General features: G+C 38.8%; 1 protein-coding gene across 1 annotated transcript in view; it reads right to left on the reverse strand.

Annotated features, from left to right (window-relative positions):
• Nucleotides 1-7,391: 7,391 nt before the first annotated feature.
• Nucleotides 7,392-25,133, reverse strand: part of LOC111247709 (calcitonin gene-related peptide type 1 receptor-like) — a 66,879-nt gene continuing 49,137 nt past the window's right edge. Inside the window, exons 6-9 of the mRNA XM_022798966.2 lie at nt 21,673-21,829; nt 20,765-20,975; nt 19,270-19,408; nt 7,392-10,393 (exon numbers count right to left, since the gene is read on the reverse strand). Coding sequence (XP_022654701.1) covers nt 10,064-10,393; nt 19,270-19,408; nt 20,765-20,975; nt 21,673-21,829 — 837 coding nt within the window. The 3' untranslated portion in view covers nt 7,392-10,063. The remainder of the gene's footprint in view (nt 10,394-19,269; nt 19,409-20,764; nt 20,976-21,672; nt 21,830-25,133) is intronic.

The following is a 25,133-nucleotide window of genomic DNA, read 5'->3' on the forward strand; positions in this document are numbered from 1 at the left end:
GTGGATATTTATCAAGTGAACATTTTATCTGAACAGATTATCTAAATAATCGAAATTACACAATCGATAATAAGATGCTTTCAACCTGATCGTGTAACGGGACTAAATAGAAAAAGAAAAAAAAAATAGCAAAAATAATAGCGTTTTCATTTGTACGTAGTTTTTTTTGACTCGATAATAATCAAGTGTCTAGGCCTTCATTTTCAATAATACAAAATTTTGAGTAGTTGGAAATTTTATGATCACGTAATGATGTTACCGGTACACACGATAGGCATTTGCATGTAACGTAAACGAGGGTACTACAACCAGAAATCTATTTGTGCTACAGAAGTGTTCTACGTAACATTGAGACTATTAGTATAGAAATTTTGGTTGTATTACCGCTCTATTTAGTATTCAGCTATTCCAGCTACTTTGTTTTTATCTGATTGATGGATCGATCTGTATCGAATCTGTTTACAGGCTTTTTAGTTTTTATGCCAATTACATAGTAACTGATAGTAAGCGTTGAGGACCCGACTTCGTACCATGTGCATATACATCATCTAATTCGCGGTTATTACAGAAGCGGTAATTCCCGCTGAATTTACTTTTCCAATCTCTAACCTTCGAGCCCAATGGCAAGAACATTTGTTTTCGCTGTTTCTTAATTCCTCGATTGTCTCAGGATTTTTGTTTCCAGGTATTTGTCGTTGTTTCGAAACAGAGGGAGATTCACAGAAGCTAGATCTAATCAATATGATTGCTGCGGTAACGCATGAACTGATGGGTAAACACGCGATCCAAGTGGTGACATGTGAGGTATCCCCATGGTAACGTAAGTCTAGCTTCGTATTAGCAGACAATTTTGCGCTTCCTTGGTAATACTTTGGCACCATTAAGGTCGGTACGCTAGAATCTGTAACTCCCCAATAAGCGAAGATGGCATAGGCTGAGTTTGATCTTTCGATCCGAGTTAGACCCTAGAGCGACATGCTAACTATTATGCCTAAATATTCATGCCCTACCCGTACATCGATACTTTCAACCGATACTGACTTTAATTTTCTGAAAAAAAAATCCGGCAAAAAAGCCGAATATCATCTGAAAGAAGGCATTCCTAAAAAAAAACAATTACTTTCAAACATTGTCCATGTACAGTATATCAGCAACTGATTGTATTGTTAAAGACACTGTTGATATTTAGTGGTTAAAGGCCATACGTTCTATCGATACTTTTAGCCGGAGTATTACCAAACAGTTTTCTATTTCATCACTGAGGTATTGAAGTTTTAAATTTCGGCAGCACTTGTATGCTACCAGAAACCCTGTTACGTTACCCGACAGAAGCCGTTTATCGACACTTCTTTGATCTGATTTTACTTTTCTTTCACACTCGACGCAAGATCTCGATTGCGGAATCGACGATTGCACCTATTGAACTAAGTGCATTAGGCGTGTCTCTCTCGTGCAATTTAAGCACCGCCTGCAGGTGTCAGCATGGCGTGAACCTGTAGGTAAATGAAGTCCTTATTGAAAGATATTCAGCAGCATCTAGTGTTAAGCTTTTCCTTCTAGATGGAACCTTACTTAACTTCAGACATAAGATGAAAGTCGGATGATTTTTCTGATCTTGCTCACTAATCATGTAGATTAACATCCAACTGGGAAAATGGGTTTTCGGAAGTAGCCGTAAGACTACGCTCGGTTTGCAAGGAACCTAGTTCGCAGGTTCTTTGCGTATACTGTTTGTGACACGCGATGGATAGCCAACGACTGGCGCAAAGCTATTGGACGCTGCTCGCCATTGCTTCTCCGCATTATTGTATAATTGCTTATACACTAAACGGCGCTTCTGTTCTGAAGGCGCTTCTATTCTACTATTGAAGAAAAATTTCGGAAAATGATTTTGCAGAATTTGGACGTCAAATCGTTGGACGTAACACTTTACAGGTAATTGCAACACATATCGGCTTTATGTACGAGAAAGAGGTAGATTATCCAGATATTCTATTTGCTCGTTACATCGTTTCGATAACACCGTTTACTGATGCATACGGCTCTGTAGAAAACTATTAGATGCAATCGGTGGTAAATGGCTCGTGCGATGACTTCACAAAATACGTGACGTTACTACACGCGTAGTTGGTGATTACTGCAGGTAGGAGGCAGTGCCCTCTACTTAGGAACGAATGTGACTGCCAATATACTTCTTGACCACCGATTGAGAATCAAAACTATCTCAAGGTATAGGATTGCTTAATTGTGCATCGATCTTACTGAGACTGTAAAAATACTCTTGTCTCTTGGCGAGAGCTTATGTGGCAGTTACCGAATAAGCCAACGAAAGCCATTCGCCCTACGACGTTACGGAGTCACGCTCGACGTGCAGCGAACAACGTTTTATCTATAAAACTTCCTTGCTCAATGCAGCTAGCTGTAGGCTGCATAAAAGTGACTGTCCAATTACAACAAGTACGATTCATGTTTGTAGATTGGGATAAACCATGACAAGTTTGTCTTGTTCCAAGTTACTGAGGAAAAGTGATAAAGGATGCCGGAAGCACGTGGCGTCCACAGCATTGATCGACTGCCTGCTATTATATGCCTACAATTACTGTTTGCATGATTGTTACCGCTTGACGATACATTGGGCTACGTTTACAACCATACCCAAACCCATATACTGAGTAGTAGGAGTTATGGGGTAAAGATTTCCATTTCCGGTTCTCAGTTGTAAAGCTCTCCAGCTAAGCGGCAATTAGTCGGTCTGGAACCGAAATTTTCCAACATCGGCTCTTACGTGATTGCATTACGCAAAAAAATCTAATACTAAATTGTTACAACGGTCTGTTGATGCCACACACTTGCCACACTTTAAGTCGACTCATTGTTGGAACTCAGCCTTCAAACCCCGATATGATGGATACTGCAACCTTCTACAATTAAACCATATCATAGGCCTATTTCCAATTGTATCACAAACTTTGATTGTGAGATAGTGTTGCTCACCGTGGTGTTATAAATCACAGCATAAACGGTATCGAATGCTGTACGTACTTTACCTATTGATCCTGTTGTTCGGCTATGGTATGGCCCTTTAGGAGGCGGTGAATCTTCTGCAAAACTTTCTAGAGCATCTACTTTAAGCTATTAAGTTGATTTGGCTATTCTTTTTGCGGTTATAGGGAAACCATCTTGATTTCACTAAACACTTAGCGTGACTAGTTGAATTTACAACACTTTTGTAGAAATCTCTAATAAACAAACTGACGAAAGTGATGCTATGACCAGTCATATTACAAGACGGATGATCACAGCCTCTTAGCTGTTCAACATTATGTTCACCATTTTTTTTGACCTGGCAATCTTGAAAGGCGCGATAGCTACTTAGTGTATGACAGTCCGCAGTCAGGCCTGTGTGATACACTCAACTTCACTTGTTATATTAAACACCAAAGACTTGCTGAATTGGCTGTTGGTTGGGTCAACGCGCGATGACCCAAGATTCTAGAAAAGCAACGCATCTTTCGCGCATATTGTTCCCATACATAGCTACATGTTCGCGTGTAAATTGTCGCGAAAAATGCAAAATCCAACGGAAATATGTAGTTGATGCCGTGTGGCATTATGGCCCCATTCCATCGTCGTAGCTGTATCTAATTATAAGCGATACAGGACGATTTCATATGGGTGCATGACAAACGAATATACTGCTAGAAAATGTATATAAGGTAGATAATTTCAATCTGAACTATCCTTATTTCATTTTTCTAAACACAAACTCCTGGTATAGCAGCTGCGTGCCAAGCGATATTGAGATTTTCCTCGGATACGCTATATACAAGTAAATTCTGGCAACCTGGATTTCGCGAAGTACGATAGAAGACGCAGGGAAAACTCTAGAAGGTAATAAATTTACTACGAAATTCGTCGAAATGATTGGAAATCTATTTTCTGATTAATTAATAAAAAACGGAAATCATTCTGATAATTTTCCGAGCTCTTTGAACGCCATCCTGAACTTTCGTTTGCATCCCGGAAGCCTTCTTCGGAAGGTGCATAAAAACTGGCAATAATATAACAAGCCGTAGGCTTTTGCCTTTCGAGGAAAGTAAATTTTCGAGTTAATCGTTCCGTCCGTGTTGTTGGTCTTCGCTCAAGAAAATGCATAGTTTTCTCCATGATTAACTTGTTGTTTCGCCTAGAAAACTTCTGTTTTAGCAGCTTTTTCAGCTTGTTACCGAATAGCGACTGAATACACGCGAAACAGTATAAATGTATCCTCATCTCTTATCGTGTAAAGGTTGCAGCTAATACACCCAAACGACACGCTAATTTTAATTACGATTTTCAGAACGTGAATTTACGTATGTATTTACTGCTACTGTTATTAAAAACAGAGCTGAATAAAATTATCACCCAGATAGGGAACAATTTGCTTTCTGTGTGTCCGGTGATACCATGCTATCGTGCTTGGTACATTGTTTGTTATGTTCGTGTCAAAGGCGTAATGCGGACTTCTTTGTTGACAGGCCTATAATCTGTGCGGATACTCGAATGCGCCGTTGATATTACAGGACAACAAGCCTTGCCTACGCATTGGTAATGTTGTCCGAGTAAGGAAATAAGTTCTATATTTGCAAGTGCAAACATAGAACACTTGGTTTTCAAGCGATGTGTGAAACGGCATTTTCAACGCTTCAACTTTACCTTAAAAGAAATATGGTGCAATCAATTTACAGTAGTTCCTCAATGCTATGTTCAATGAAAAAATTATTTTTTTAAAAAAAGATTTTACACCTACTCTCACAGCAATATATTTGACCAATATGACATATGTCAAATATCGTCTCCCGAAAACAACAGTTACTGTTATCGAAGAAGCCGAATTGCGTGGAAGAAGAAGAAGAATAATAGCCAATACATTACTCCATAAGGGTATGTTGGCGGGACGACGCTCGCGAATACCACATGCGAAATAAATGTAGTGGGCAAAGGTATGGGAAAGAAATGTCACAGCCCCGCGATACCTCCATCAGTGTTATTCTTCTGAAGATCTTATGATTTCATTATTCATACTTCTGGCGCGCCTGTATCATATGTATGTTTTACAATGCTAAGGGTCCTTTTCTGCTGCTTTCGTAGCAACGTACGATCGATATACCTTCTGCTAAGCTGCATATTTAAAGTAAGCAACAGTTCCAACTTCTATACTAATTTATGTTTTAATATTGATGCCTGTACAAATCTGCCACCGGTACTGTACAATGTAAATGTTTTTCTATGACTTGGTCGGGGTCCTAGTGAAAGTAGTACACTCACTTGAGTATTCGAATGAATCTTCTATGATATGAACAGACCGACAAATGAACTGTACATTTAATATAGTTTCCACGTTTATCGTTGTAGGCTGTAACCTGTGGTCACCGTATATATTATAGCAGCTAGTAGCGAATTTATCACAATGGACATTTAAAAGATCCGAGACGTCACAACGAAGAGGCCATGCTACGTATGTCTTTTGATTTTCTGAGCTAGCTTATTTACGTTTTTGATCTGAATGGAAAAGCGTCCTAAGGTACTAACAAATGGCTTCGATCGTTTTCCTCTGTCTCTAAATCTGCTTTTCCTTAAAGCATCCGTAATCTGACCTCGACACTACCCGCTTGGCTCAATATTCATGCACACGTATCGCCATACGCCGTAATTGTATCGTGCGTATTTCATCTCGTAGTTAGTTGTACCATGTGATTGTTTTCGTAGAATGCCTGACGATTTGTACTTAACACTGGCTGCCTAGTTACTGTTGTCTGGCCAACCAGCTCTGATGTTCAGGGCAGCAGATTCTCTTCTTCATCGCCATCGATATTTCTTCCTGCTTGATCCCCCAGAAGGCACAGCAGCCATCGTAATTCGCATTTAGCGTTGATTGCTCCGCCAATACTTGTGTGCTACATCTAGTCTATAACGGGAATTATAACGTTAATAAGGGCTGCAGCTCTTTGATCTGGCTTTTGCCAGCCAATCGAAAGCGGATATTTAGGGAGGGGTTATCAGGACTCTTGCTGCCAGGACGGACCATCGCACAGTCTTGTGGTTGCCGGTGGTGAACGTTCCTTCGTCTCTAGCTAACATCGACCGCCAAGGAGCTTAGTGAAACAGGCTGTACGATATTCGAGAATGAGTGTATTATTATGATTATAGCACGCTTTGTTCACACACAATCGCGAGCCTCCAAGGTATAACGGCAGGCTACTCTATGTCCGGCGGCCTCTATTCAGGACCGAATTCGCAGTTTTCCTACGACTCGTTTTTCGAACGAAACCGAATCCTAGCAATCTCTACGATTACTCTATAAAATAATTTTCGAAAGAACGGACTCCACGACGGTTGAACACGGGGAAAGAAAGACGCAACGTCACAAATATGTGCGAAGCGTTTTTATATGGTTCTCCGCTTTACGCGTCACGTATTTTTTCAAGTTAGGTTGCCACAATTCAGATCCCCGCTCTCTTCATTGCCTTCTGTTTTCTGAGCCCTGAAGCATCACCGGCAGGTCAACGTTGAAATATCTGACCTTAATTAAGTCGAAGTATTGTTTAAATGGATTACGGGTAGTCTCCTCGCAAGCACCACTTCAGTATAGGTTACGTCGCGTATTATGAACAGAAAGCCATGCCTTTTAAGTAAGTATATCGCCAAAAAAAAGACGCCTTTAGCGACGAAGACTGCCTCATCAGGGTAGAAACACCACCGCAAATAGGATACGTTGAGATATCGGGAAATCCTTATAAAAGGTTATTTATCTCTATAATCATAAAATTTTAGGTACATGAATACCAATTGACTTTTGGGGAACCATTTATGATAAAAGCTAGATTACAAAAAAAAACAAGCGGAAGACCGAGAGTATCGATTGAGCTTATATTGGATAATAACGGGAATATATCTGTGGAGTTGTAGTTTGTTCTTGTATACCTAACTGTAGACTACTGTGTTCAGAAAAAGAATATCCTTTAGACTGGAATACTCACCAGGCTAACACGGAGTCTCATCTACTAAAAATCGCTTGTCGATTGTTTAAATACGGAGTCCTTCTTTGATTTTTTCGGTGCTAGCCTGGAAACTTTTCGTATTGATTCGATCATGGTAAAGGGAGGCAGTTAGAAAGTTAGTCCAATTACACTTAGTAAGAAGCTAATAAAAAAAGAACTTTGTCACAACTGACCTACTTGTGCTACGTCTAAGTTTAGTGTCTCTGGGTATCAAGAACAAATACGGTAAGACGCTTGTAAGGAGTCGTTTCTTCTCAAAAAAAAAGCAGTAGTTTATGATCCTAATGGAAGTCGAAAAACGTACGCGTACTATTTTGAAGTAATGAACTGTAATTAAATACCACGTTAATATACCATAGTTTCTAAATCTGTCTAACGTTTATTTAGTTTATGCGAAAAACAAAAGCTACTCCAGGCTTCGTAACTTCGTGACTTCAGATCCATTGTTGAATGAATAGGTGTGAGCCAATCTGATCGTTCCTACATGAATGACGCGTTCTGTTAGCGCCTGGCAAGATTATGGTGTTTCATAATAGGTTAGCGTTGCAACAGTTGCCTGGTTACAAAGACACGCACAACTTTTATGCAGCATGTGAAGTTATGAAGAAAAAATCGGATCTGGAACGAAAAAAGACGAGGCGTACTCGATATTCTTCAAGCGACTTCTGATCTGTACAGTTGAAAACGAGACCTGGACAACAGAAATGATCTGCCCATTTTCGGTGCATCGCAACGAGAACAGAAACCTATTATACGTAAGATGTTTGAGTTAACCTCAGTGCGATAAAGACGTTGATGCGCTGCATTTTAGAGATCTACACGATGCCTTTATATGACTATTTTCAACACCAGCTTATTGCGAGCGCAGATCATTAAAGGTTGCTGTTATTATGTTACGCGTTATTTTAAATCGAGACAATTTCTTCGCATTTCGTTGTGCAGTCACTACAAGTTACGTGTAGAAGTAACTTTTCCTAGGGAAAAGTCACTATTTTTCAGCAAAGGTTATTTTCTTGCTTGAATGGGCATGGCTACTTAACTGAGTTACAGAATAACATTTTGTGGTATATTAGCATCGAGAGTCGGCCGGTCATAAACCACGAGTTTTGTTTCCTATAAACTATACCATCTTCTTATACTTGTACACCACATATAGCCAGGTAATGAGTTTAGACCTCAGTAAATGATTATGTTGTACAAGATAACTGTGAACAGGGATATCGAAACGAATATTCATGGATGTATCAACAGATTTACGCTAGGTTCGATTCGTAGTCATGTACAGCTTAGTCTGATATAAATGTGTGCCAACATTCTATAGCTGAGTTTCACGTCTAATACGTAAGACCAATATATTTTTTCACCAATAAATAGCTAGCAAAAAAGTGAAGACAAAGATCACGAAGAAAAGTCAGCCAAAGCGAGTGTAGATCTTTTCTAGTTGCTCAATTTCTGCTCTTAAAAAGCTCTTAGCTTTTTTGTTATTAACTGTACTGTGTTTTATTAATTGACGTTCGATACCTTTAGGCAGTTGAATTATAATCCAGAATGTGAGAGACCAGTTCGTAGGTGTATAAACAGTAAGAGCAGATCGGCTATCTCTCATAGTTTTTCTACTATCGATGTACTCGTTATGAGTACATCGATAGTAGAAATGTAATGAAGAGTACAGACTATATAAATAGTAAAAGTAATCCCGAAAAAAATAAGTACGGAAGACAAACCGTCCAATTGAGCATAATTGTACTGTCCTGAAAAACTAACTAGGTATACTAGCAACACTAACATGGATGGAATGTAGGAGGACCTCTGGTCTATATATGCGCCCCTATCTAATTGAATTGGCAGACTTTGCTTTTCCGGTTCAAAACCTATGGGGCACGCGCGACTAAGCTAGGGCGAAGCCGCACATTCAGCATGCGACCCACTCTAACAGTAGTAGCTACATTGTCAAATGTAGCTACTATTTGTCAAAATTAAAAAATTGTACATTTTTGCGATACGTAAGTGCGTCTACGAAGGGAAAGCCTTTCGTAAGTGGCTCTCCTCTCTAGAAGTAAATATTTCTACGTGATCGTGATTTTTTTTCTCTCCTAATCGAGTTAACCATGAATGTTCGTTGGTTTCCTTACAGTACGATAGCCGTCGATTGATCTCAACAATAGTCTACATGTAAAGTACAAGAAGTATATTCACATCTATGTCTTTATTTGTATACGTATCGGTGCTGTGTAAGTATCTCCTATTATGTACAATACAATACATTTATACTATAAATGAAATATATAATTGAATGTACTTGCGTTCATCATTGTTTTATGCGCAACACTCGGCCATGGAATTCGCTCAATTTTTCCAAAGCTAGACTATGGAAAAACTAAATCCAGCCCCCATTGCATCATCGTAGACGTCGGTTTGTATCCCATATATACCCGTATGCTTCTGTACGAATTCCGACGGGTAACATTATAGAATATGCCTCATGTACGATTCCACTTGAATCTTAACCACTCAAACACCTAATTGTGTGGCTCGTAAGCTGACATCGCGTATCATTACTGATTATTTTGCATGTTCCTTACCAAATGTTGAAATACATGTTTTAGCATGGACTACTAATATTTAGGTGTTCCTTAACGTTTTCTGACCACATTGTCCGTACCTAAAATTGCAGATTAAACCCCAGCTGCTTCAGACAACACATTGTTAGTAACGTACTTTGTCTAAAGTCTTGGTTATGTACTATAGTGAACGCTGATGGAGCATCAAAGACAAGAAATGACTGTAGAATGAAATGAAAAAAGTAAAATAATATTGCTATTGCAACAGTTCAACAAGAGGTGTGTTGTTGTGCCGCATTGCAAACGAAAGCATTTTTTTTTTTTTTTTTTTTTTTTGTTAATTTAAAGGTATCATGCATTGTCGACGTGGTTCAAAGGCAATAAGCATTAGCTTTATCGATACATTGTACACAATTAATTAACTAAGTGCTCTCATCGCTTTCGTCACCGTCCGTAGTTTTACTATGACGTTTCCGGTATGATGACAACGTGGACCGAGCTGTCCGAAATCCGCAGCAACTCGGCTCCGCGACCCTTATGATTTGCAGGAGGATTACTATCTGTGTTATTCTCATTACCCATAGCCTTCATTAAGGTAGCACCGCATCTCGAACCCTGCTGGGTGCTTGTCCGACGTTGGATTCGTTGACTGCCAAACATTGCCGAGTTCTCTAGGTGGGTTTGTCGACGTCGATGTGCATTACGTCGTATTGTCGCTCGTAGGTAAGCGTTACGCACAGACTTCTGCACCTCGGAATTCATGAAGCAGTAGATGGTAGACACGAGAATTCCCTTGAAGGAAGCAGAATAACAATATTCATTAAAATACTCTAGAAAGAAAAGTTATGTATTGTCTATAAGGCATGGTAAAGCATATATTCGCAAATGCCGCTTATCCGAATCATGCCAGCAATCAAGATGGCGAAACTTGAATCGTGTTTGCAACCATGTTTGTTTAGCGTCCAATAGATATTTCATTTTGAAACACTTCCAAATAAAAGAATTTATTTGGATCCAAAGGCTGGCGTTTGCCAAAAACCAAAGGAAGGCTACGAGCTGGCAGTGAACAACAAATCGAAAGGGACTTTTTGGCGGCAACCCAAAAATGGCGGACTGGTCAAGTAGCGAGAAGTTTGTCAACAAGGTGTGTACGATAACATTTTCAAACTGGATTGGTTTCCTGAGAAATTGGTGATTCCAAATTGTCCTGATCGACTGCCGTGGAAGAGCTCGACACTACCCAATTTCGGGAGGAGGAGTGAGTGAGGGCGAAAGCCATATGAGGCGTTTTAACAGTAATGAACCATAGAAAAGCTCTGAGGTGAGAGCTTGCAGAAAGTATCTAAATTTATAGTCAATCCTTTCCCCACTGGACCTGCGCTACCAACAGGTCAGTGAGGAGGGTTTGATGAAGAAACGACATGAATGAAATTGAGAGAGAGAGAGAGGAAACAATACAATGTATCTGGCACAATCACTGTTTCGATGCTTCGGGCTAGTTATTCGCCCATAAAAATAATAACGAAATATCGGTAATAAAAAAAAAAAATGTAAAAATATAAACCGATGATAATAACTAGATCGTTTAAATAGCGCGGCTTAGCGGCTATACTGTGGGGAAATAATGAACGTTCAGGACAAGTTAGACGCTATCATACCCTGTTAGAATGGCAACTCATTTTATGACTAACAGTGTAAGAATAACAATATTGTTGGGTTTAGGCAGCGGCGCATGAACCAGACACGCCTGTTCTTGTTTCTGCTATCATGGGTAGGCCTTCGAACGTGCGACGTATTTGCAATCGTTCTTTTCACAGTGGCACCAGCTGTTGAACGTCCATGGCGAACACGGCGCTGTGCAAAACTTTTTATTTATTTATTATTAAACGTTTGCATTGAAGAATAAAGGGATGCTTATTGCTGATAGGCTGACGTATACCACCCTGCAGCCATAATAGAAATAGCATCCTATTTGAAGGCCGTAGTTATGAACCCTGTCGGTGATCAACTGCTAGTTATAACTATCATATTAATGGTAATATGTTACCAATAACAACATACAGTTATAGGAACGAAATTTGATTGACTCACTGGAACTTCATTTTCGCACCTGTTACCGTATTGAAACGGATCCACGTGATGCCGAAACTTTCAAGGGTATATATATATACGGCACGCAATTTTGCAATCTTCATGATTAGCTGTGAAGATGAATACAGCTATTACTCAAGACTACGTCAATTCAAAAGCACATTAAAATCTCTTAATGAAAATTTCCTATTCACTCTTCATCCCCAAGCCTCGAAATGAACAATGTTTTTTTGACTAGAGGACCTTGCTGATCGTTCGTTGTTCGAAACTGAGCTTTGGCTGAACGACAATTTTTTCAAACTCATATTACCGTAAAAAGGGGCAGACTTTGTACAGAATGTCTACCATCGTTTGACCGAAACCCGTCATACGATCTAGTCCACTAATGACTAGGGCCATTGGGAAACAATGAAACGTATTGAGAGTGGTGCATATGATCGAAAATCAACGATGTTTTAGCAAAAATGTGTTGTCGATTATACGTAGCAAGCCAAGAACAATGTCACAGATTTTTCCATCACCTTGAAGGGAAAACAGTTTATCATGCAACGCGTTGCTACATACAATAAATTAAGTACAGATTAGTTGTTGTTGTTATTAATGTTTTATATCTAATGAAAACATGTTTAGGTTATTCTAGCTTGAAGGTTATATGAAGAACGCGTTCTCTCGAAACACTTCACGCTGTATAACGATAATCACGATGTAACGTATGTTTAACGATGCTTAATCTCCTGCCATTTCTCAATATTAATTTATTTATTATTATTATTTTGGCGAAGGCCAAAGGAAGTTACCGATCGAAAACGTGTTTTCGACGTAATTCTTGTGAGTTTCGGTAGTGGTGGTGAATGAGAAAAACAATCAATCATTCACGGTAGATTACATTTACATTTACGTTTTTGTCATCTCAAGTATCTAATTATGCTTTCATCCGTAACGTAATAATGGTCCCAATACGCAATAAGCAGTTATGCATCTTTTCCTTTTCAAACATTTCATTTTCCAATCGTCCCGCATATACTTACTTAAATCTTGATACAAACTGTATACCCAAATTTGCCTTAATTAAGTCAGTCAGCATTAAGTGGTAACAGCTATCAAAAAATTAATGGCTACAAACGACATAGCGTTTTTGTTTCTGGGAGTTGCTTGCAACGGCTATAGCATCCAGTTGAGACGACTCCTAAGAAGTCTAAAAAGACGGCTAAGTTGTTTACGATTGCGTCAGTCACATATTGAAGAAGTAAGCACATAAGTCAATCATTATTAAAAGCTACGGGGAGTGTCTGCAACGTAGGTGCTTTATTACTGTGGTTGGAGAAATTTCTTAACCAGGACGATTACCTGAATCTCCCTAATTTAGAAACAGAATAGGTGCAAGCGTAAACCTTAACTAACCATGATAATACAATAGTTGGCACGTAAAGTACTACTCTATTTTTGCTTCGATAAAATGAAAAGCAAAGGCGATACAAGCAAAAAAAAAAACACAAAAGAAAAGCTTGAGTAGCTAAGCCAACTGTTTTTTTGTATTTAAAACAGGTTCTGCAGATTATGCTGAAGACAATATAATATTCTATACGGCCATGATTTCTATTCAGAAGCCTTGAGCCACAAAGTAGCCTTGTTTTTATTTATTGTATCAGTTCGGTTTTCGCCACCCAATGCTCTCAGGTATTGATATATTGTCATTGTACATCCTGTTTGTTCTGGTGAATTGCTCACGGTTACTTAAAAAGGAGTGATTATGTCTTGCCAAACCATTAAGATGATCCATATTGAAAAAGAAGAAGCAAATGCGTTAAAGCATCTATCATTTGAGCAAGATACGGATAAGTAGATAAAGTTTGCTTGATTTTTTCTCCTCCTAACATCCTCATGGTCATATATCTGTTAGATATTCGGTAAAAGAGCTGTGGGAAAAATCGGCCAACATTACAATTATCCATATGGTTCCCGCGAGAGACTGCCAATCTACCACTCCTGTAATCGGTTATCTTTGGCTCATCCGTACCGTGTAGCCTATCCATTAACACATTATAAAATTTTCTGATGATGCATTAATAGTAAAAACTAGTTCGTAATCCCCTGCCGAAGACAAGTTGAAAATCAGCAGGGGCAGGCCCACGCCCACTTGTCTTCTCTGTTAAATAAGTTGAACAGAACATCAGAAGGTTCGTGTGGAAGAATATGCAGGCACAAAAGTACCGTATGAGCACTGTACCAAGCTCTCACCCTTCTCTCGTCTACCCTGAAAATATTATTATTATTATTATTATTATTATTATTATTATTATTATTATTATTATTATTATTATTATTATTATTATTATTATTATTATTATTATTATTATTATTATTATTATTATCATTATTATTATTATTATTATTGAATGCAAGCAACTGAAAACGAGAACAGCAGTCTCTTAAGACGTTTTTAGTGTTTGGCCAAGCGATTCGGTGCTTCGGTCCCTTATTCAATTCGAAATTAAACGACGTCATAAACTGTCATGCATTGAACATCAGAAACGAGAACAGCGTAACTGCGCCTCAATGGTCGAGGCAATGTTCTTTTTGGCAGTCACAGTAGCGGAGATTATTTTAACATGACATCCACAATGATCCGCTATAATCTGATCTGATAGAGTGGATGGACCATTTGCTAGCCAGCTTTGAAATTCTGCCAAGTACTTTCGTAACAAATAGCATTAGCGACATCAATTTTGGTCTCTTCTTCTATGAAGAGCAGAAAAAGCACGTAAACGGAAGATTTCAAGTGCAGAATGTGTTTAGAAAAAAGGACAAATAGAGGATAGGAAGAGAAAACTAAAAACGGGTCGGCTTAGTGAAACGTAATCAGGAGGGTAGAGACGACCAGCAAACAATTTTTTCAAAGCTGCTTTATAGAAGTGGAAAGGCACCAGGGCAGTTCGTGTTTGTGGCAATAAAAGAAAAATGCATTGCAAACGTAGATGCAGACTGAGGTAGTGAAGACTGGCGAGTGCAACTGGAGAACATTGCTTTAAACATTATCATACGTAAATAACAGCCAACTACATATAAACAAAAATTTCCATATATATATATATATATATATAAACATCAAGAAACAGCCACGGCTATGCGATTATCACCTTTCATCAAGTCTTCGAAGTAATACCAAATATATCCCGAACCATGACCCAAGCAGATAAAGAGGTCCAGGGTTTAGTTTGTGAGAGTCCTACAGTACCGCACAAAGCACAATTCAGTGATGTCTGGTGTGCATAATGCATTTGCCTCAACCTCGAAAAAAAAAACGGTCGTACGTGCGCAATGCTGAATAAGTCAAAGAGATTACATGCCTTAAAATCAATGAATGATTATCATCCAATGTTGTTTTCATTTCTTGTTTTCATGTTATGAGATATATTATTATTGCTCGAATTCGTTTTTATTTTCCAAAGTAGTTTGTCCTTCTTATATGAAAACTGGGTGCTCTGATTGAATTCATTATCCCTCACAGAAGCTCCCTCAATACGCGTATGCTAGAGAACATTTTAGTTCTGCTTCTGCCTAACTTTCAAAAAGCCACACCCTCCAACCAACATAAAGTATTAATGCTTGTTGGATGCATCCTAATGCAAGCGATCGGCGAAGTCCTGCTAACTGTTTGAGTGTCCACCGATAGCTAAACCCACCATTTCAGGACGCTTCGGGATGTTTATGACGTGGGTTATTACCAAGAGGGTAACTTTTCCACGAAACCTATAAAAGCACGTTTTAACAATCGTAACAGGCATTAAGCTATCATCTCGAGTTGGATCAAAACATTCTACTGCCTGGGTAGTAATTGCCTTCTTTTGAGTAATGAAAAGCATACAGAAATGCATACAGAAAAAAAAAAATAGAATTTCATTTGGATGTTTATCGTATTGCCATTAGATATGAATTACAAGTAGTTGTTGGTCTATACCTTTGAAAAGCATTCCTAAAAATAACAGAATTTACTTTGCCGAGTAATACCTTTAAATACAGACACAGCAAAAACTATATTATAAGAAATCCTCTTAGGGCTCTGAATTGGCAGGACCAGAGGCCTTTCCCAAAGCACCCTCAGAAATGCACATACGTATTTTTTATATAGTGGCGAAGACGGCGAATTGTACTAGAATTTTCCTTTATAAACGAACATTCACGTCTAACAGATCTACATATGAGCAGCCATTCATGGGCATGAATAAATTTTCGCTACCGAATGCTGCCTACGAGATACATTCTGCTGATTTTTTGCCCTAGACACGAAGATGCTTTCGGTGGTGAAGCATCCCCACATGTCTATCTGCACCTTTTACAAGGTCGTCGTGCAGGAATACAGGCCGGTTTTTCGTCTACTAGAAAATATATACACACGTAAAGAAATATATATGTTTCACTTCAATCAGTGGCAAGCGTAAAATTGAAGCTAGAAGGCACGGAAGCCAACAATATAAACAACTTTCGACTTCATCTGTTAATATCTACATAATCCAATGCCTTCATAATAACTATTAGGAGGTCTGTACTGCCAACTGAGCTATCCCCTTTAAAAGGCTGACTACGAAAATGTCTGTGACGACAGGCACTGCAGCGACAGTGACAATCTAATTAGAACAAAAAAAGATCTAGTTTATACGTTCTTTTGTTATCTACGGAAAAAAATTTCGAAGTTGGGCCGAGTCTCTTGGTACAGTCGTTCAGCAGACGACGCGTATTATTCGCTCGTTTTGTGCATACATGTATCACTGTAAGAAAACATAGGAGAATACCTATTCGTTTGAGGAGAGTAAGCGAAGCCGTCTTACGTATCGCTCAGCCGATATTAATTCGATAAACTATTCATTCACTCAGTGTTTGAATCCGTACTTCTAATTTGCATTATTTTTCTTTAAACGGCGAAATCATGGATGCTTAGGTACAACAAAAGGAGCTTTCCCACAAACCCCGAGCTTTATCATAATATATATATATATTTAATATATATTCGTGTTAATTATTCTCGTGCCATTTGAAGTGAAACCCAGTAGCATTCTGCAGAAGAAGAAATAACAGCATGTAACAGTAATCTATAATACCAGGCTAACGCTCGTTCAGTCCAGCTTTCCTGCCAGTGTTTTTCAATGTCTGTACAGGGAAAGCTCAATCGTCTCGATGTTTGTGCACGTTCCGAGTAACCAGTCAGCATGCGTCTGGATCGCACGAGTCTATCGTCTATATAAATAGGTTATACATAGAAACTGTGATATTTTGATTATCGATGTCACCCCATGATACGATAGTAGCCTCAAAAGTCTATTATAGACTTTTCTATAGATAGGCATTAGTTTTGGGAGCGGATTAATTAACTAAATGAACAAATACAATGATTGCTCTGTTTTTGAAATTATCTATAATACTTTAGCAAGTAAGTATCCGTTAATATGAGCCCTCAGCGTGCCTTGTTGGAAAATGAATTAAACAGTGAAAAGCTAACGTTCATTCACCAAACTTAATCACCTTTTGAAAAATAAAACTTACATGTGCGTGGTTCTACAAAAAAGAAACACTTATATTACGAATTTGCGACAAGCTTGGAAAAGTTCCAAATGTAATTACCTGGAAGCTTCTAGCAACGTGCTTTGCCAAAAACAAGTCTAGTCTTTCTGTAATTTTTGTCTGTTCGGCCTATAAATCTCATAGATCGTATATATATGTATGTATCATATGGTACGTTTTCGGGAGTCCGCGTAACGTAATTTCTACGGCCACATTATCACTGCATGTTTCACTTTACAAAAGTTACAAAAAGAACTTGTTTTAATTAAAAGTAGACAGTGAACCATTTGATTAATATCGATTTTTTATCAATATTTTGCGCCATTGTGTGCCATAGTTGCATCCGCTTAGCAAAGTCCATAGTGTTGGGCTATGCTCGACTGGACCCAAAACGTACTCGATAAACAAGATCACTTAAATTCAATTCGATACGTTAACCCGTGCGAAATCGAGTTAGTGTTGGGTTCCTTTTGCGTTTTAATTACAGACTGGCGTAATTAATTTAATCAAGCGTAGTAACGTTTGGGCTCTATTTGAATTGTGTAATTCGTACCAACCACCGTCGCCTACACGTTTGCTACTTTATCGAACATTTTTTTGGGAGCAGTAAATTGATGTTCTCTCCGTCGTTTTCGTTAAGACATTCAGGATTAGCGTGCCAGCCATTTGTTACTCCATTATCTAGATACGCACAAGTAACTGAATAAGAAATTAGAAGATTAAGAAGAACGTCATAAACGTACCGCAGAAACAAAACTTAGATTCTGTTTATCATGTGTATGTATATTTTAAGCTTTCGGTTTGTCCAATGTTATTGTTAGCATTTCTGAAACCGTTGTATTGAGCGATAGTAAAATGAATAATAGGTTTTAAGGTGGCGAAAATATTAGGAAACATCTCTCGCTTAACTGCATTTTATGATCGGCTCCAAACACAGGACTCCACACACGCAGTGATTTTTTTGTCATACACTTTTGACGAAATGGTTTATCAAGCGAGCGTAAGTTAGTAATTTCGACGGTTATAAAGGAAATGACACGAACGACGCATGAGATGGAACAATCAACTGAGATCATCTGGATGCGAGTTCGCTTAAAAGAGCTTGAAATCAGTACGACAAAATTGGCTTGAATGGTACTTCCCTAAGTGAGCGTGGTGCAAAAGTTAGAAAGCTTACGACAGCACCAGTAGCAAACCATACGGGCGTGGTCGTCTCGACGCTATACTGGAAGTGGCCATACCTCTCTCTGCAGAGGCCGATGCCCTGGGATATATTCAATGGAATTTTTTTTAAGAAACAGCAGTATCAAGGGCTGTTACAGAAGGGTCATCTTTGGCATGCGTGATTTAGTAAGCCACGAAAGATTTGACAGGCATGGCCGGATGATCAAGCTGGCGATTATCTTCTTTGTGAATTATACTGAAGCGGTACCTTGAGTTCGTCTTTTGGTACGAAACATTAAATATAAAGAGTAAAATTATGGCCTGGTCTTATGTGCGCACATGTACACCAACCCGTACTCGGCTAACCTAAATATCTACAGCTGACTGTCAGCTACGACAGGCTTCGGTGCCCCTCCTAAACTGTGCTCGGAGGACCTGTCAGGGTTAAGAACTGAATGCTGAGTTACCTGGAGAGACCGAGCTCGAGCTCGAGCGGGATTATAGCTCTTACAATCAACTTTCTTATTGCTCGGATTTTTATTTACTCGGAGCAGGGTGTCACTCCGGTTAGCAGAAAGATTATCATGGCACTATCCCGAGAGCCCACTCGGTCTTCTCAACTAGAAATCAAGTCTACTGCTCTGCATCATGTAACTCCTATATTTTTCCTCGCAGTTGACTGGTATATTTTCGCATAATAACAGTTAGGTAGCCACTGGCTTCTAATTAAAGTAGAATCGTTGTAAACTCAACTTGTCACATGATTCGCTGCATCACAGCAGGCCATCGATAGACAGTGGATTCGTTCGGACAATGTATCTGCCATAAACCTGTCACTATAATCTCATTATACTCACTTGTGTTGACATAAGAATGCCATTAGTAATCATGTAGGCATCTTTGAGTTTCTTGTCCGAGTCCTGCGGGTTGAAACAGAACAGGAGGTGTGACGTCCCGAGGAGTGGAAAGAGTAGTAGCGTAGCCTTGATACCTTTTCTAAATAAGCAACGAGAACAGCAACAAAAACAATGTAGCAAAATACTATTTAACAAGATGGACCGATTCAGAAAACGTCGTTTTCCCTTAGACCGCTTTAAAATCTCATGAACATAATCGGTGGCATTTGGAAACTGAGATTTAACGGCATTTATTTAGACATCGGACAGAGCGCCGTGAAGATTGTTGAAGGTTGAAGTTTCGGCCAAAATTCGCTATATATTACGGTACTATGTAAGATGTATTATCGAAACAAAGAACGACCCAAAATGTTTTTCTATGGCCTTTGTTCGGAAAATTCCAGTGTGAAATATGTTTCTGCGATGTGATAATGGCCAGATTTACGGAAAAAAAGGCCGTACTGTTTGTGTACTGATATTGGAAGGGGATCATATGTTACGAATGTGTTTAAACTTTTCCATCAGCAGGTAATAACATTACGGCAAACGATTAAAAAAAAGTCGATCAGAACTAGTGAACGGAAAAGGCGTTGCCTACCATCATCACCGTGCAAGCATTATTAGGCTGAAATCGAAGAAAAAGAAGATACTGGAAAATACTGCTGGAAGAGTACTGGAAAATTTCAACCTATTCGCCTTATAGCTCGATAGATCATCATCTTTTTTTCGTCTGGTGTTTATTTACAGCAGAGGTATAAAGTAAATCACTCGTTCGAATTTTCCGCCGAAAAACCATGGACGTATCATGGCGATCGCGTTTTGGTGGGACCAGAGAAATATCAGAAGTTTATCGATCGAAATGGCGCATATTTAGTTATTTTAAAATATAGAAAAATATTTGCTTCAACTTAGTATCTAGATGATTTAGCTAGTAGCAAAAGCTGAAGCCGATTAGTATTAACTTTGGAAACACAGATGGCGGCTAGGCGGTTCTAGGCGGATGTTCGAAAAGCAATGGGATCTTGATATGGGGCACGGATGTATCGACGAGCACTTGTCCGGCGTCTTTACAATATTACGCATCATGTCCCATTCAGAAGTCGTGTTTAAGACATGACATATTACTAAGTGTAACGTCCTGTCCTTTGACATGCGCCAGAAATAACTCTGTAAAATTTTAAGCGACGGAACGAAAAATTTGCCGCAATCCAGAATGTAGTCCATTAAAATGACAACGGATGGGAGAGAGAAACAGGTTTATCACTAATTCGATGCTTTTGTTCGCCTGCTAGGATTGAGCTGTACTAGACGCGTCTGGTTAAAATTCATTCAGCTATCACAACGACGAAAATTGCAGAACTCGACCTAGCGACCTCTAACAGCTTAAGACGTAAACTCGGCGACAAACGACGCACGAGTTACATTGTAGTGTAAAATCATAAAAGCGTGAAATTACCTGAAACGATCATTTTCAGCGGACCTGACCCGTGACACTAAAATTCGTACTATGTTGCTCAGAAAACAGAAATTAATTGCAACTGCGGTAAGACGTGGCGCTACCAAGAGCCATGTCCAGTCGTTATAAGCGTATCCTTCCCAGCAGCGGCTATGCGAACTTGTCGCCTCCATCTCCACTGCCCACGGTACAATAAATATAACCGGAACACCTGGTGGTGAGAAAATGTAAGGCCATAAGATGACATACAAGCAGACCTGTCATGATGAAATTTATAAGCCCCATGTTTGTACGCAGGCCAATGTTATAGTATGCACAAAACGACAATGTAATTGATCTTGTGCGATCTATTCCGCATCTGTTCCGATTCTCCGAACCTGCGGCGGTTTACTACCAGGCCAAAAAGTAGATGGCTTATGCATACTGGTGGTCAATTTTTGCGCACAAAAATAAAGAACCGTTTACTCGAAGTGCTTATACTGACGCGCTATAGTATTTGAATGAAAGAGTGACTGAAGTAAGCAACAGGGTATTTCATTTGGGCCCTATATTAGTGTGGACTTATTGATTGAGTACTGTTTTTTCCTATCGACATTATTATTATTAAAATCCTCGTTACCAACGGAGGCACCATTTGTCAAACCTACATATTTTTGATTTGAAAAAGCATCCTATCCTAGTGACACTACGATGCATCGTGAGAACGTTAGTCTTCAATTGCAGAGTAAAGTTTGTGATCATCAGTCATTTGCTTTGTCCTCTATATGTTTATGTCTTAACATATATATATATATATATATATATATATATATATATATATATATATATATATAACTAATAACTTTCAGCGCATGATGCAATAACGTAAAGGACGAAAACTTTATAAACCAATGTAAAATAGGACTTACCCCATCCAATGGTATAATATAGTTTAAAGGGGGCACTTTTGCTGAATATTGATGTCGTAATCTTCGAGTGGAGTAGAAGACCTTCGATGAACATCCAGTTTATCGAGGACATTGATGAGTACATTTGTAGACATAAAACCATTTTACAGAGGACGGGCTAAAATAGAGATAGAACATTGGCTAAAAAGTATTCTCAGAAATGATGGAATGAAAAATAGATAGATACTATAGAAGAGAAATATTTATCGTTACCTATAGAAGTGTAATTCAGTTGGCCAGACTGAAGTAATATGATTTAAGGCTTTCTTATATTTAACGACACGTGTCGGAGAGCCTGATTGATCCATAGTTGACATCACCGTTAAGCTACTTCCCAGGATAATAAGTAGATTGAAGACACAAAGGTAATACTGGAAATCGATTGTTTAGGAGAACAAACGTCATTTTGATTTTACATGTACACCATTTCAAAATGCTAGACACTTTTCAGATTAGTTAAAATAACTTAATTTATATCTACCTACAGAGAAAGCAATAAGAGACCCGTTTCAAGTCCACTTCACAAAATGTAAAATTGAGTGTCTATACTCTTAACTAACTTTACCATTGTTCAGTTTGCTGGCGCACGGAAGTACTATTTCGAAACTCAGAACAAAAGGTCTCATAGATCTACCTTACTTGCTCGGAAAATATGACGCGAAGTTACGGAAAAAGTGCGACATTAATTGGCCTGGAACTGTTGGCAGGACCGAATAGAATTTCCTCATATTTTTCCTATAGTTTGAATTAGTCGAAAATGTATCTATCAGTACTAAAGCCATTGTTTGTTAAGCACACATTTTATGGCAGCCCTAATCGTAGGGATTCGTTCCTTATTTATCTTTCTTATTATTAGTCTTATTATTATCTTTCTTATTAGTCTTTTTATAATACGTCAGGCTGGATCAAAACCGAAACATGATCTATAACAGGTGTCAACACTTGATATTGTTTGAAAGATGTTCTATGATTAAAACCGACTTGGAGATAACTCTACGCTCATTTAATGTGGGGAAGTAATTCAAAATCTGCTCCGTTTCGTTTGAATAAATCCATTGCCATTATGGTGTGGCAAACTACTGCTTTGCCACACCATGGTGTAGGTGGTAGGATTAAGGGCACGTATGTGTGGCCTGTTATTAATAAAAGGCAAAACTGTTTACGCATATGTTTTGTTTTAATGACAGAAATAATAATTTTGAAGTGGTACACTTCATAGTGGTACACTTGTAGGCCGAGACCCCTTTCTCATCTATTTAATAAGATTCTATTACGTAGAACTATAATAAGAGTATTTTGAAGTTTTACTAACACAGTGATATGGGTATTCTCTCACAAATTAGTTGGTTCCAGCCGAACAATTGAAAAAATAAACAATGGACATTTAAAACAGTTTCAAAGTTGGACAAGTAAATGAATGTAAGCCATCTACAGCGCTGAATACGTCCAGAAAGTGAGCATACGGTGATACACGAATGATCTAGTACGAAACATTCATCAGAATACCAAGGTTTTTTGCCATAGCTTCGATGGTACGAATTTCCATGTTCAGACTGGTGCATTTAATATTTCATATCCTATCATTCGTTGGTGTGACATTTTTCATTTGTTTACTGCTATTAAGACTAATTGGATCAGGCAGCAGCTACTGAAACAGACAATTCAATTAAATCAACGATATACTTTAACCTGATTTAAGAAGGCATGTTACTGAATTTGTGACCGAATTAATTGCTTTACTCTTCGCTTTTTTGAAACCACTGCTCACAAGTTATATCTTCTAACATGTGCAGTTCAATATGATTCGTAGAGTAATACAATACGGCTCCAAGCACAAAGTTAGAAAATCCTGTACACTATGCCAAGTTTAACTAAAACTAGTAAAGGGCCTTTGGCGTTTACTGCTGAAGGTTTAGAACGCTTTTACCCTTCTCGAAACGATGCTTGTTCTAGCCCTTGTCGGTTCGTCATTGTTTAGTATAACGCACGATCTTCAAGCAAATCTCACACGTTAAAGTATGGTCTGTTTTGTTTTTTATGTGGCTTTTATTTATTGAGAATCGATATAGCCTTATCGCCCTCTCTCTCTCTCTCTCTATTACATATATATATCGACCGACACTTTGTACTTGCTACGTATCTCCTGTACGACTACACCTCTCCATCTTGTAGTGATCGGTCGTATAACGCTCCGTTTCCTTGTTGAGCCGTGTGGACACCCCGTTATTTCTCTTCCCAAAAACATCATATCGTCCTCGTTTGACCGTCCACCCAAACGCGGTAACGACAGCGGTAGCAAATAGGAAAGCAGACATTTGTGAAAATTTGACTGGCTGCCCAACAGAAAGCCCCGCGGTTGACCCGTCCCCCCATGTAGAACAGGGAAAGCGAAGACATGAGTATTTTCGTTTTGGGCTAGTGTGGATGTGTGGATGCACTTGAATTCTAGTATTGAGCGTCATATGTGACGATAACCACCTTCAGTTTCGTTGTCGTTGGTAACGATCCCCGCTCGTAAGAAGAACAAATGACAGCGACGAAAAAGCCGCTAGCCGCTTAAATAAACCACGTGTATGGCGGTGGCATTTAGTGAAAGGGATATGTACATAACAGTTTGGACGAATTTTTACGGTGTTTCCACGATATTGAAACTACGGAAACATTGTAAATATTGGACAGTCTAGAATCTTACAAAAGCAAACAAACTCATTAACAGGATAGGAAACGTGATAACTATTCGTTTGCCAAATCGTTCTCCAATCATCGGCATTGCGCAGTCTCTTGGCTGGCACTACCATTATTTACGTCTTGCGGGAAATCACACTTTTTTGAATTTATTGCGCCAATTAGGAAAATGAGATTCAGACGATGCTACGATACCCGTATCTGTGGGCTGTTTTCCTGGCCTGAATTCTGGCAACTTGCGCTGCTTGATTTGCGACTATGAACCAATAATTAAGAGGCAGCCTGGAAACAATATACAATGCAAACCTGTTGACCAGCTCGATTACTTTTATCATTTCTAATAATTCGTAATTAGCATTGCCACAAGGCTTACGACTAGTAAAAGATATGATCGTGACATTTTACAGTGACATTTCCCTTGAGGTCGCTCAAATCGATATTTCTGAAAATACTGTGATATTATGCTATTATAGGGTATTTGAAATACACCCATCTGTGGTTATAATACCCTTTTCCCAATATCCTGCAATAGAGACCCAGCGGGGATATTCACACTTCAATGGAATAGACGTCTAGACAATCGCGTTCCTAAATAAGGCAAAGCCCTAGCAGGTGTTCGCGTTTAATATCGAGGTTGTATTTGAGTAAATAATATGGTTTCTGTGCAAAAAATGTGCGACAGTAATCCAGGCACCCAGCAGAAATGCAAGATAATATATGTTTAATGTTGCTTTCAT

Source organism: Varroa destructor, unplaced genomic scaffold (assembly GCF_002443255.2).
Source record: "Varroa destructor unplaced genomic scaffold, Vdes_3.0 BEIS01000003.1, whole genome shotgun sequence".
Classification (NCBI taxonomy): Eukaryota; Metazoa; Arthropoda; class Arachnida; order Mesostigmata; family Varroidae; genus Varroa; species Varroa destructor.